The sequence below is a fragment of the Cetorhinus maximus genome, chromosome 4, assembly GCF_964194155.1.
Source record: "Cetorhinus maximus chromosome 4, sCetMax3.hap1.1, whole genome shotgun sequence".
Lineage (NCBI taxonomy): Eukaryota > Metazoa > Chordata > Chondrichthyes > Lamniformes > Cetorhinidae > Cetorhinus > Cetorhinus maximus.
In genome coordinates this window covers 56965750-56979694 of record NC_135882.1, presented here as the reverse complement: position 1 = coordinate 56979694, position 13945 = coordinate 56965750, and the positions used below count along the sequence as shown (strand labels likewise).

Sequence of the window (13945 nt, the reverse complement as noted above, 5' to 3'; positions counted from 1 at the left end):
TTAACGTACACATAAACTGAAAAAATCAGATTGGCAGTAGTAGCCTGGATGAGGATCCATGTTGGTACCAATGATATAGGTAGAACTAGGAAAGAGGCTCTGCAAAGTCAGCATGAGGAGCTAGGTACCAAATTAAGAAGCAGAACCTCAATGGTAATAATCTCTGGATTAAAAACTGAGCCACGTGCAAATTGGCATTGGGCAAATAAGAATAGAGTGACTAATGTGTGGCTCAAAGACTGGTTTGGGAGAAGTTGGTTCCAGTTTGTGGGGCACAGGGATCAGTACTGGGAAAGTGGGGGCTGTACTGTTGGGACAGTTTACACCTAAACCCTGCTGGGACAAGTGTCCTCGCAAATCGCGTAACTAGGGAAGTAGAGAGGGCTTTAAACTAAACAAGAGGGGTGAGGGATCAAGCTTGGGTAGAGGTAACAATTCAAGGTGTAGCTCAAGACAGGAAAGCAAAATAGTAATATGAGAAATGAGGGTCAGAGAATGACAGGAAGGGACAGAGAGAAAAAAACCTAAGAATACATCAACAGTCAAGACTAGATGTTATAAAGGTAACAAAAAGACAAAACTGAAGGCTCTCTATCTGAATGCATGTAGCATTCATAACAAAGTAAATTAATCGATGGCCCACATTGAAGCAAATAAATACGATCTGTTAGCAATTACGGAGACGTGGCTACAGGATGACAATGATTGGGACCTTAATATTGAAGGATACATGACATTCAAGAAGAATAGGAAGTTAGGTAAAAGTGGAGGTAGAAGTGCACTTTTAATCAAAGAGGGCATTGGTGCAATAGAGACGACCTTGGTTCAGGAGATCAGGATGTAGAATCGGTTTGGATGGAGATGAGGAATAGTAGGGGGAAAAAGTCATTAGTGGGAGTGGTCTACAGTCCCCCTAATAGTGGCCACAATGTAGGACAAAATATTCAAGAGAAAATATTGTGTGCTTGTGATAAAGGGACGGCAATAATCATGGGTGATTTTAATGTACATATAAAGTAGAAAAATCAAATTGGCAGTAGTAGCCTGGATGAGGAGTTCTTAGAATGCTTTTGAGATAGTTTCTTAGAGCAGCATGTTCTGGAAGCAACCAGGGAGCAGGTTATATTAGATGTGGTATTGTATAACGTGACAGGGTTGCTTAATGGCCTAGGAGTAAAGACATCCCTAGGTAGCAGCGACAACAATATGATTGAATTTAACATTCAATTTGAAAGGGAGAAGAGTGGGTCTAGGACTAATATCTTAAACTTAAATAAGGGCAACTATGTGGGGATGAAAGCTGAGCTAGCTGAAGTGAACTGGGAAACTAGGCTAGAGGATAGATCAAGAGAAGCAGTGGCACACATTTAAGGGTATATTTCAGAGTATTCAGAATAAGTACATTCCTACTATAAAGAAACATTCTAAGGGAAGGACCCACCATCCATGGTTAACTAGAGATGTTAAGGAAAGCATCAAACTTAAGGAAAAAGCATATAGCTCTGCAAAGATGAGTGGCAGGACAGATGATTGGATGAAATATAAGGAACAACAGAGAATGACTGAAAGGTTAATCAGGAGAAAGAAATTAGAGTCTGAGAGGAAGCTAGCTAGAAATGTAAAAACAGGTAGCAAGAGTTTCTACAGGTACTTAAAAAGGAAAAGAGTAAGTAAAGTGAGTGTTGGTCCTCTAGAGAGTGACAGTGGGGAGTTAATAGTAGATAATAAGGAAATGGCAGAAAAAATGAACAAATATTTTGCTCCTGTGCTCACTATAGAGGATACAAAAAGCATTCCAGTAATAGCTGTAAATCAGGAGGTGTATGGGAGAAAGGAACTTGGTGAAATTGAAATCACTAGGGAAACATTACTGAGCAAATTGATGCAGCTGCAGGCTGGCAAGTCTCCAGGTCCCGATGGACTACATCCTAGGGTCTAAAAAGAGGCGCTGGTGTTAGTTTTCCAAAATTCGCTAGATTCTGGAAAGGTTCCAACAGATTGGAAAGTAGCAAATATAACCCCTCTATTCAAGAAGGGAGGGAGGCAGAAAACAGGAAACTATAGGCCAGTTAGCTTGACGTTTGTCGTGGGGAAGTTATTAGAATCGATCATTAAGGAGGTTATAGCTGGGCACTTAGAAGAGCTCAAGGCAATTAGGAAGAGTCAGCATGGTTTTGCGAAAGGAAAATCATGCTTAACCAATTTATTGGAGATTTTTGAAGGAGTAACATGCGCAGTGGATAAAGGGGAGCCTGCAGATGTACTGTACTTCGATTTCCAGAAGGCACTTGATAAGGTGCCACATCAAAGATTATTATGGAAAATTAAAGCCCGTGGTGTAGAGGGTATCATATTAGCATGGATAGAAGATTGGCTGGCTGGCAGAAGGCAGAGATTATGCATAAATGGGTATTTTTCTGATTGGCAGGATGTGACGAGTGGTGTCCCATAGGGGTCTGTACTGGGGCCTCGACTTTTTATAATTTACATCAATGACTTAGATGAGGGGAGTGAATACATGGTGGCTACATTTGCAGATGACACAAAGATAGGTAAGAAAGTATGTTGTGAGGACATGAGGAGGTTGCAGATGGATATAGATAGGTTGAGTGAGTGGGCAAAGATCTGACAAATTGAGTTTAATGTGGGAAAATGTGAAGTTGTTCACTTTGGCAGGAAGAACAAAGAAGCAGTGTATTGCTTAAATGGAGAACGGCTGCATAATTCTGAGGGATATAGGTGTTCTAGTACGCGTCACAAAAAGTTGGTATGCAGGTACAGCAAGTAATTAAGAAGGCTAATGGAATGCTATCCTTTATTACAAGAGGGATTAAACTTAAAAGTAAGGATGCTATGCTTCAGTTATGCAGGGCATTGGTGAGACCACACCTCGAATGTCCAGTTTTGGTCATCTTATTTAAGGAAGGATGTAAATGAATTGGAGGCAGCTCAAAAGAGGTTTACTAGATTGCTACCTGGAATGAGTGGGTTGTCTTATGAGGAAAGATTGGACAGGCTAGCCTTGTTTCCACTGGAGTTTAGAAGAGTGAGGGGTGATTTGATTGAAGTACACAAGATCCTGAATGGCCTTGACAAGGTAGACGTCGAAGCAATGTTTCCTCTTGTGGGTGAGTCCAGAACTAGGGGCACTATTTTAAAATGAGGGGCCACCCTTTTAGGACAGAGATGTGGAGAATTTTGTTATCTCAGTGGGTTGTGCGACATTGGAATTTCTGCCTCAGAAGGTGGCGGAAGAGTTGCGGTCATTGAATATTTTTAAGGTATTGGTAGATAGATTCTTGTTAGGCAAGGGGATCAAAGGTTATCGGGGTTATATGGGAATGTGGAAATCGAAACGCAAGCAGATCAGCCATGATCTTATTGAATGGCGGAGCAGGCTTGAGGGGCCAAATGGTCTACTCTGGTTCCTATTTCTTATGTTCTTAAATTTAAATGTCCAGTCTTTGAGTGTGGGTTAGTGAATGGGTGAGTGAATGAGGTGGATAAGTGGGTGAGGTGGGTAGGTAGATGAGGTTGGTGAGGCAGGAAGGTGAATGGGTGGTTGGGTGGTCAGGGGGTCAGGGGGTAGTCAGATAGTCAGGGGATACTCTGGTCAAGTAGGGGGTGGGGGTGGACTGTTGATCCTGCGGGGATAGTTGGGAGGGGGGGGTGGGGATGGGTTGGGAGGGGGGGGTGATGGTGTTTGGAGGGGTTTTGGTTATGGAGTTACCCAGGTGCTAGACCAGATTTTAAACTGTCTAACATTTCCTGGGTAACTATCCAGTTAGGTACCTCAAATCTGCCCAAAGTCTCTGACTCGAGCTCAGAGTTGGAGACAGTTGTGGAGGGTCCCAGGGAACAGGGGAATTGCTCAATGGAAGTTTAAACATCCTGGGCAATTCCCGCATACCAGGAATTCCACAGGGTCTTGAGGTGCATCTTCAGTTGTACATCCAGCCTCTGACGGTCCGCAGACAGGGAGATTTGGGTTATTGTTTTTCAAAACATTACTTTGAAGAGATTTTTTTGAAGTTTGGAACATTGTGAATGGATTTGATATAACAGGCCAAGTTTTTCTGCCCCACCACTGGGCAACCCCGCGTCGGGGAGGTGAAAATGGAGGCAGGGGAACTTAAATTCAAATTTCCCACCCAATTCCCACTGGCAGCCATTCTGCTCACCATGGAAGTCATGGCGGGTTGCAACATCACTGAATATTGGTAAAAGGGATAACTTGAATTATATCCAAGCCTCTACTTTCATTTTTATCAGGCAGGAGGAACTTATGTTCAAAATAATGGGAATATTCAGAATATTTGTCTGAAAGAGATGCTTGAAATGTAAAAGTTGCTAATTAGAGAAAATTATTTATATTTCCCTTGCATCCCACATTGCAATGACTCAATGAATTCGACTTAATTATTTCCCGGCAGTCCAAATTAAGTGAAATATCTTTGTACAGTATTGTAATTTGTAGTTTCTCTGGCTGTAACAGCAACCCAATCATCGAACCCTCTGCATATGAATGGCACCAATCAAAAGCATGGCATGCCTACTGTATAGAGTAAAATGAAATTGAAACTATTCAAGGCTGATTGAAGTTCAATGTAGGTTAGTATTTCTGATTATAGATAGCACAAAAATTAGTCATACCAGAACAGTGAGGCATGGAGTCACTCCAGTGTCCATTCATCTGGCAGGTACGCATTGATGGGCCTATGAGCAGCCGTTTGCCAACACAGGAATAGTGAATAGTTGCTCCAAATGTGTATTTATCACCAGACAAAATTGCATTTGGAGGAATGCCAGGATGGCCACAGTCAACCACTATTTGAAAGAGATAACAAATCAAGACATAAATTGCCCTGGTTTCCTTTGTTACATATCAAAAAGATAAAGTCCTGCTTGTAGTCATAAGACAAGTTACTTGCTGAAATAGACAAGATTTCAGCCTAGAAATTGTTGTCTTTGATACTAGCTTATAAATGCTTAACACACTTGTATAATATCCCTCTGTCAACTAACAAGAAAGAAATAATGCAGTTTACTATTCCCATTAAAACAGCTGACAAAGAATGTTATATGAATGCATTAAGTTGTTAAGTGTTACCAACAGTTACATCTAGACTTCCACAATCTAAATACAATCAATGGAAATATAGAGTGTTTTACCACAGAAAGTTGTTGTTATTTATTTAATTTTACCACCTTAAATAAGGTGCACATACAAATAAAACATACATACATGTGCATTCAGGCAGCGGCTTATCCCAGTACCCATTAGACTGGCAAGAAAGAACAGAAGATCCAAACAAAAAATATCCAGGGTTGCAGTCATAGAATACCATTGAGCCAAAGGTGAAGTTTCCATATTCGTTCTTACTTTCCCGGATGGAATTTGCAGGAATTCCAGGATCAGAGCAGTTTACCACTAACCAATAAAATCAAAAATGATGCAAGTTAAATATGGTTTTCAATTCCTGATAAGTTGTGTTTTTCTACGAGTTTGCTTTGAGAACTAAATTAAGAAAATGTCCACCAACCACTAACATTTCCCAATGAATGAGCCGGCAAGGTTGGGTTCAGCGTTTCATTACTGCAGATATTGTTTCAAAATGAAAAGAAGCCAAGCAACACAATATATCTTTTGCCAATATTATAATACCTTATATGCTTAGGGACATGTGTCAATTGGCCTCTGATCATGCTAACAATTGGGGGAGGGAGAGACTTGTTTCCTTGATTATCTCTGTTCATTTCAGTCAGGGCTGGCACTGAGAAAATTCACAGTTACTTGATTCCAGAAACAACATTCTACCTGTCTGACCAGAGTAGTGCCTGGACAACAGCGCTTTTTCCCCAGGTTGGACTGGCCCAGTTTTGTGTTCTTGGCCATGTTGCTGTTGGTCCATGTTGGAACTGTGGGCCAATAGCAACCTGATCAAGAACACTAAACTCTGAGCCTACCAAGCCTGTGTCCTCAGTGCATTCCTCTACAGTGGTGAAACCTAGACAACATATGTTAGGCAGGAGAAAAAGCTCAACTGTTTACATACTCGTTGTTTCAGACTTATCCTTTACATCTCTTGGGAAGCTAAGATCATGACCTTAGAGGGCCTGGATCATGCTAATTCCATCAGCATACACTCATTATTTAGCCAACAATGTCTGCAATGGCTCGGCCATGTTCATTGGATGGATGATGGCCATAAACCCAAAGACCTTCTGTACAGTGAATTGATCACTGGGTCACAACCTGCTGGACTTCCATATCTTGATTGCCAAGACACTTGCAAGTAAGCTATGAAGTTGACTGCTCCTTGGGCAGCATCTTCCAAACCCACAACCGCTGCCCAAGGAGCAGTCAACTTCATAGCTTACTTGCAAGTGTCTTGGCAATCAAGATATGGAAGTCCAGCAGGTTGTGACCTAGTGATCAATTCTAGAAAGACAAGGGCAGCAGATACATGGGAACACCACCACCTGGAAGTTTCCCTCCAAGCCACTCACCACCCTGACTTGGAAATATATTGCCTTTTCTTCACTGTCACTGGGTCAAAATCCTGATACTCCCTCCTTAACAACACTGTAGGTGTACTGTTACGAAAGTATAATCATTTTCATAATATTTTTCTGATTTTTTGTAAAGTAGGTTTATGGGTGTGAGTGTAGATGGTTCTATCTGTGTGATTTAATTACATTTGGAGTCGGGTAGACTGCAAGCTTTACATTACCAAAAGAAGCTAGGTATAGAAATATACTTGAAATGCTAATGAATAAACATGGATGTTGTCTTAGCATGTAAGTTGTGAAGGGAATTTGCATTTTGAGATAAGTGAAGGGATTGTTTGGATTTCAAAGGGATGTTAGTCTGTTTACAGCTAGCCAGCTAAGCAAGGCTAAGAAGTGTGTTTATTTTTCCCATTGGTTACTGATGATATTGGCAACATGAAAGTTTTTATATTATGGGAAAGGTACAATTCCAAAGACATATGGAAGAATGGAAGTTATATATTAAAGAGAGAGAAACATATATAAAGGAGAATGAAGGGCTATGTTGGGGTCCATGTAAGATCTAATAGGAGTGTGTGAAACAGCCTTCAAGAAGCATCCAGCCATTTGTGCATAAGCCTATTGTGCCAGTAACTAAAGTTGGAGAAAGCCATTTGAAATTCCGCTGTCAATTGGGTACTGTGTTAACTTGCTGTTTTTTAAAATCTCAAATCTATTTTGGACTGTTGCCTGGGAGTCAGGTTAATTAGGAATTTTAGGAGCTGCTATAGTAGTAAGCAATTGTAGTCTTATGTATGTGTTTGAAATCTTTGCTTTTGTTAATAAATATTTTAATTTATTTTTTTTAAATCTCTAAAGGTGTTGGTGGACTCATTACTTCTGAATTCAGTGCACACATCTTGTAATAAATACAAATTGCAAAACTGTTGTGATAGCATAGCCAAGTTTTCCTTGTGGATTTGGTCTGCCTGGCACACATCATCTGCCGCGTCATAAAAGTACCTACACCACAGAAACTGCAGCAGTTCAAGAAGGCAGCACACCTTCTGAAGGGCAATAGGGATGGGCAATAAATGCTGGCCTAACCATCCATGCCCACATTGTGTAAATGAAAAAAAAAACACAGATCTAGGAGACAGTTGCTGATGGCCATAGCCTTTGGAGACTGACTGTTTGGAGCAGCATTGCCATGCAAGAGTGGGGTTCCTGATCCGTATCACTGATGCTTAACACAGCTTTAACCACTACATGCAAACTATTGTCTCATGAGACAGAAGGCTGTTGAGGAGGACTGCCCCAGTTAATTCAAGCAAGTTTGAAGTCCTAATCACAACAAAATAAATGGAGGGCTCTGAAATGGAAGTGACTTCTCTTAACCAGTGCAGAGGAAAGAGAATATGCCAAGCTAGTGACAGCAATGGCAATACTTAAATAATGGTTATAAAATTATTTTTTCCCCAGTGAAGAGTACCTTCAAAAACCATTTCCTCATACTTCACTTCCCTTTAAACAGAAATCAAGATGAAACTAATAAAGGCAATATGGGGATAAATTCCATTTCTAAAGTACATAGAGGTTCCCGTTAAAAGAGTAACAATTAATATCACTACTGAACAGATCACAGGGTTTACAACTTTAATCGAATTGTCAATTTATAACTTCCAAGGTACTCTGTGTATAGATACAGAGCTATTCAGCTATTTGTATATTTAGTATAATCTTAGAGAAAGTAACTCAAAAAGAGCTGCATGCCTCTTGGTAATTGCTCCTCTTAATTGCTGAATTCAAGTTACCTGATATTTATGCCTATTAACACTAAAACCACACTTTGCTATGTTATTTACTTCATTCAAATAGTTGGATAATTTGGAATATTTTTAATTAAAAAAACCAATCAGCAACAGTCTGGTATACAGCCTCGCCATTTTGATTTTATATAGGTGAGCACTTTTTTTTAGCATTAATTTATTTGGACAATATTGATTTGATGGATATCCTGTATGCCCCATTTATTCAAATTGTAAGTTTACATTTTCAAACCAGTGACAGGAACTGTTAATTATTTATAAGGAGTTCAGTTGTATTATAAATTTGTTTTCTCTTTGAAATTGAGAAAAAGTAAAGGTCAGACTTCAGAGAATGTATTAATTCCTTCTGTGCCAATATTGAGCGGCTTCATAGTATATCACAGAGGCGTGCTTCACTGTGCAGCCCCTTGCGTAGTCCAACTGTTGTGCCTTTCAGAAGTCAGAAAGGAACAAAGTAAAAATGACATCCAACTCCTAAACAAATGTGTTAAACTGTTAGGATATGTTTTTCAAATGTGTGGAGGCGAAATTTCATCTTCAGTACCACCATTGGCAATGTTTACTCACCAGGAGCACTTAAGTAGAATCTGGAGCAAGTGCCTTCCACATTTGCCACCATCCATCATAATTAATGGGGATATGTGTTAGGGGTTGGGGGAGGAGGAGGCGCGGGGGTGGGACTGTGGGCCAAATCTGCTTGAATTCCCAATACGTGTGCCCAGCACACAAAAATGTGTGCCAGATGCTCTGAAAATTTGGATTGCAATTGACACAAAATAAATAGCTCCCTCACAGCTATCATAACTTAGCTTCTCATGCCTGTATGATATAGTCAGCATTATAACGTGTTAATTTTGCTTAAAACACTCATATTTGGGGCGGATCTTCATCTCCCAATGGAGGCAGGGATGGGGTTGAGAAATCCAAAATCTTTTTTGACAGCAAAAACAAATTTCCGCTCACTTTTCGACCTCGTGCTACTTTTGTGTGGTCTTTTCACAGGCCAGGAAAGCTTTGGGTTACGACCTACATGCACCACTTCTGAGGTCGAGATCACCATTGTGAGTTCTATGGGAAATTTGAATTTCTTCTCCCCCACTATTTTCCTGTGCTAGTGCAGGTTTTGGAAGCCCTAAAATTAAAGCAACTTGTTGGAGAGTTTGTGACCACTGGGGGAAGCCTGCTGGGGTTTTGGAAATTTCCTGACAGGTGTTTTAACAACTTCCAAATTGACCATTAGGTGCTGTGTTGTAATGTAATGTTGTTAACTGCAGTGATTCGTCATAGAGCTCTGTCCAGAAAGGTAAGTTGACCATTATATTCATCAGCATTAAGTGTTAAGATGCATTAGAGTACTTTTCACATTGGGAAATTGCTCTTATGCATTCAAAATTGAAGAAAAGAGTGTTTGGGTTCTCTAATGTTATAATATGAACTGATCTAAATTTCTGGAGTCCTTTTAAATTGAAAAACAATCCTTAGAGAGAGATTTAAAAAAACAGTCACCTGCTCCTCAGCTGCTTTGAGTGACAGAACATCTGGGGTGGCTTAGAAAACAAATGACCATCTGGTTGTCAGCTTCAATAGACTCCAATGCTTAGGTTTACCAATGTTTGTTTTGACAGCTGAACCTATTATGAATGCTGGCTGAGTTTCAAAAGATTATGAATGAATTATTTCAGAAAGGGCTGTGTTCACAATTTGACTCAGTTTTAGGAGGTTTCTAAAGCATTATCTGTCTTTGATGTGGTATGTAATAGTTGTTTGTTTTTACAGCAGACTGACAAACTAAGGGGTTTTATGGCTTTTATGAAAGAGTTTTTTTTCAATGTGAAGTGTGTTTAAATGACAGCTTTATTAAATTGTTAGAAATATATTTTTAAACGTCCATTTCAAAGACACCCGGAGATCTGCTCATAGTGAAGTGGCTATGGAGGAGATATGGGGGCATAGATGTATGACGAGGCACGAAGGGGGCATTGGGGTATTGAAGGAGCCATGTAGGGGTCATAAGGAGTATGAGGGGGCATGGAAGGGATATGGGGGTGGTTTTCGTGGGGAATGAGGGGTGAGGCTTAGGGAGCATAAGAATGATGTTGAGAGTTGGGGCGCTGTCCCTGAGAATCAAGGCAGGCCTTCTAACCAGCAGATCTCCGCATCCACACTCTGCCTTTACTCTTCCCATACTGCATTGTGGCTCACTAACCCAACCCTTCCATGTTCATATCTGTCAGAGACAAAAATATGGCAGGAATAGGGTTTGGAGGTGGGCTTGTGTTTCGGAAGCCGCACAAGGGCGTTTCCCCATTCTTGACGTGCATATTTCATTTAACTCTATGCTCTTTATAAGACTTGTTTTCCCAATTCATTTGTTTGATAAGACTGAGATAAGGTGAAGTACAATGTAAGAATGCCAGCTTAGCTTCAAAACAAAGAGACAAAGTACTGGATATATTTCAATTGAAATACTTCATCCAATTTTGTATCTGCACCTTTGCCTTTAAAATGGAAACACCACAAAAAAAGAGACTGCACAACAGGACAGAATTTCCTTGAGAGTTCCTCACTCCAGATATACCTTTGGCACAAGATTGGCGGAGGCCCTGGTGAAACATCTGTTTATGCCATTTTTCCAGAGCTTCTGCCAAGCTTCTGTTGAGTTATGGAAAATAATCAGGAAAAACCCCTCTAGCTGGAAACTTTAAGGTGATTATTTCATAACACAATGCATTCATCAGAACAGCACATGATCTTTCATTTAAACAAGTGACAAAAGTAGGCCACTGAGGGAACAGGCAACATAGATCCTCACTTATGTGTAAATATTAGCATTGTCTACTCCAGCTTGCAGGTAACGTATATTATATGCTGAACAGGAATTCAGAAATAAATAAGCACCTTAATACCACAATTAATAGTGATTATGATCTTTACTCATCTTTACTCATTTACCAGTTACAAGTATAGCTTCTTTTCGCACTGCAAGTTATAACAGTAAAAGACACTAACTATATTGTGCACTTACCTCTGCATGTTGGTACAGATTGGCTCCACTGTCTGTTTGCCTGACACTGGGCCCTGGCTGTCCCATCCATCATGTATCCAGTGTTGCAAGAAAATGTTACAACATCGTTGAGATTGAAACCATTTCCAGAGGTTTTCCCGTAAATTGGATTTCCAGGATGACCACAGCTGATTGCTAGGAGAAAGACATGACCAATAATCTGAAATCCTTAAAATCCCACCAGAATCTTAGGAATACTTACACATGTGCACAGGAGGGATCGTGAATAGTGTTTGTAAAGTCATTATTACCATTGATTATAACCCAGTTACCTGAAACCTTGATCATTCATCATAACGGAGGAGACAGTCTGCAGTCCAAGAAGATAATCAAGCTGACACTGGACTGAGTAGTACACCAACTGGCTGTTTAGAGATAACTTGTTTATGGCTATTCTTGCATTTTGTTTCTTTTCAAATATTTTGCTGAATTAATGTCCTGAAAACTGATAAAAGGTTTGAAAAGGGATGATGTAACATATAAAGGAAATTGTATGGAAAATGGACCAGAGGAAAATTAGAAGCTGGGAGAGTTTGCTGGTAGAAAAGGTTGCAATTGGACCAAGATGAGCGAGAGTAGTGCACTGACTAATGGCAGAACTACCTTTTGCTTGTATATTTTTCTCTTTACAAATCCCTTATTCAGTTTTCTCAAGCAAATAAAGATTTGAACATATGCAGAATACCTATATATCAGAAACTCTTTTACTCTGCTGGACAGTTATTTCAAGCCTCCATCTCGCTGATAGTTCTTCTGTTAAATGTACACAATTTAGGCTTCTGAGGAGGAACTTTTGAGATTTAGATCCAGATTTTCTTTTTTTTTTGGTTAGTATTGTTAGCATTTGAAGTGTCACAACTTTAAAAAATGACAGAGCCATCAGGCAAGCACGGAACATGCTAGAAAGGAAATCGGGTTGTGTGTAAAAAGTTGAAAGTTAGCCCCAGTGGGCAGGATTTTCTGCCTGTCGGGCGGGAGGGCCTGACCCAATCTCCAGCGGGCGAGGAGCCGATCCCCACCAGCGAAGCGGGCCGCACCACCATTTTACGTGGGTGGGCCAATTAAGGCCCGCCCAGCATGACGTCCGGCAGGAACCGCTATGCGCTCCCTGCGCGGGCGGGGGGGGGGAATTCCCTAAAAGCGAGAGTGCGTTCTTTCATGCATGCAGCCTCAGGGAGATCGCCCGGACTTTGAAAAATATTAAAAATAGAAAGAAAAAAATCCCTTACATGTCCGCCTCACATGAGTTGGGACATGTTCATAATTTACAGAGTAACTTTATTAAAATTTTTGAAACCCTGCATGAAACCTCATCCCACCGCTGGATGAGGTTTCATGTTTTCTCTGCAGGTCTGGCAGCATCGGTGGAGAGGAGCACAGTTGACGTTTCGAGTCCTCATGACCCTTCGACAGAACTAAGTAAAAATAGAAAAGGGGTGAAATATAAGCTGGTTTATGGGGGGTGGGTAGGGGGGGTGGGGGGGGGGGGGTTGGGACAAGAAGCTAGGTACAGGGGCCAGGAGATAACCAAAAGATGTCACAGACAAAAGGACAAAGAGGCGTTGAAGGTGGTGATATTATCTAAAGGAATCTGCTAATTAAGGGTAGAAAGCAGGACAAGCAAGGTACAGATAGCCCTAGTGGGGGTGGGGTGGGGTGAAGGAATCTAAAAAGGCTAAAAGGTAGAGATAAAACAATGGATGGAAATACATTGAAAAATAATGGAAATAGGTGGGAAAAGAAAAATCTATATAAATTATTGGAAAAAACAAAAGGGAGGGGGAAAAAACGGAAAGGGGGTGAGGATGGACGAGAGAGTTCATGATCTAAAATTGTTGAACTCATTATTCAGTCCGGAAGGCTGTAAAGTGCCTAGTCGGAAGATGAGGTGCTGTTCCTCCAGTTTGCGTTCACTGGAACAATGCAGCAAGCCAAGGACGGACATGTGGGCATGAGAGCAGGATGGAGTGTTGAAATGGCAAGTGACAGGGAGGTCTGGGTAATGCTTGCGGACAGACCTAAGGTTGGACGGGCAGGTCCTTTAATTGTTTAAATGGCTTCATTTGGCCATTGACAGGTTGGTGGGCCTGCAGCTGATTTTGCTGCGCCCTCGCCTTCCTGAAAATTTAAATGGGACTGGATGACGTCGGGGGTTCCGCCCAACGTCATCCCGCGTCATTTTACGTGTCGGCGAGCGGGCCCCATCCCCTGCTCGCCGACGGCAAAATTCTGCCCAGTGTGTATCTGGAAACATTGTTTTGAGCTATTTTGAAGACCATGAGTGATATAGACCTGAATTTTCACTCGCGAGTCGGGAGCCCCGGATGCCCTGATTTCCATTTGGGCAGGGTGAGTGTTAACTGGAGTAAGGCCAGCCGCCCCTTGAAACAGTGCGAAGGCAGTCACAGGGCCTGTCGGGTGCAGAAGAAGGCTGTCCGAAAGGACAGTGCTCCAGTACTTTGTCCCAGCTGTACGTGAAACAAGAAAACAAACAACAGAGCTCCAACCTTCATTACTTCACCCCCTACACACACCCCATGCTCCATCCATGCCAACCCAT

General features: G+C 41.2%; 1 protein-coding gene across 1 annotated transcript in view; it reads right to left on the bottom strand.

The window, feature by feature from the left end:
- Positions 1-13945, bottom strand: part of csmd3b (CUB and Sushi multiple domains 3b) — a 2128577-nt gene that overhangs the window by 120061 nt on the left and 1994571 nt on the right. The window contains exons 54-56 of the mRNA XM_078541225.1: positions 11347-11520; positions 5246-5431; positions 4654-4827 (exon numbers count right to left, since the gene is read on the bottom strand). Of these exons, the coding sequence (XP_078397351.1) occupies positions 4654-4827; positions 5246-5431; positions 11347-11520 (534 nt within the window). The remainder of the gene's footprint in view (positions 1-4653; positions 4828-5245; positions 5432-11346; positions 11521-13945) is intronic.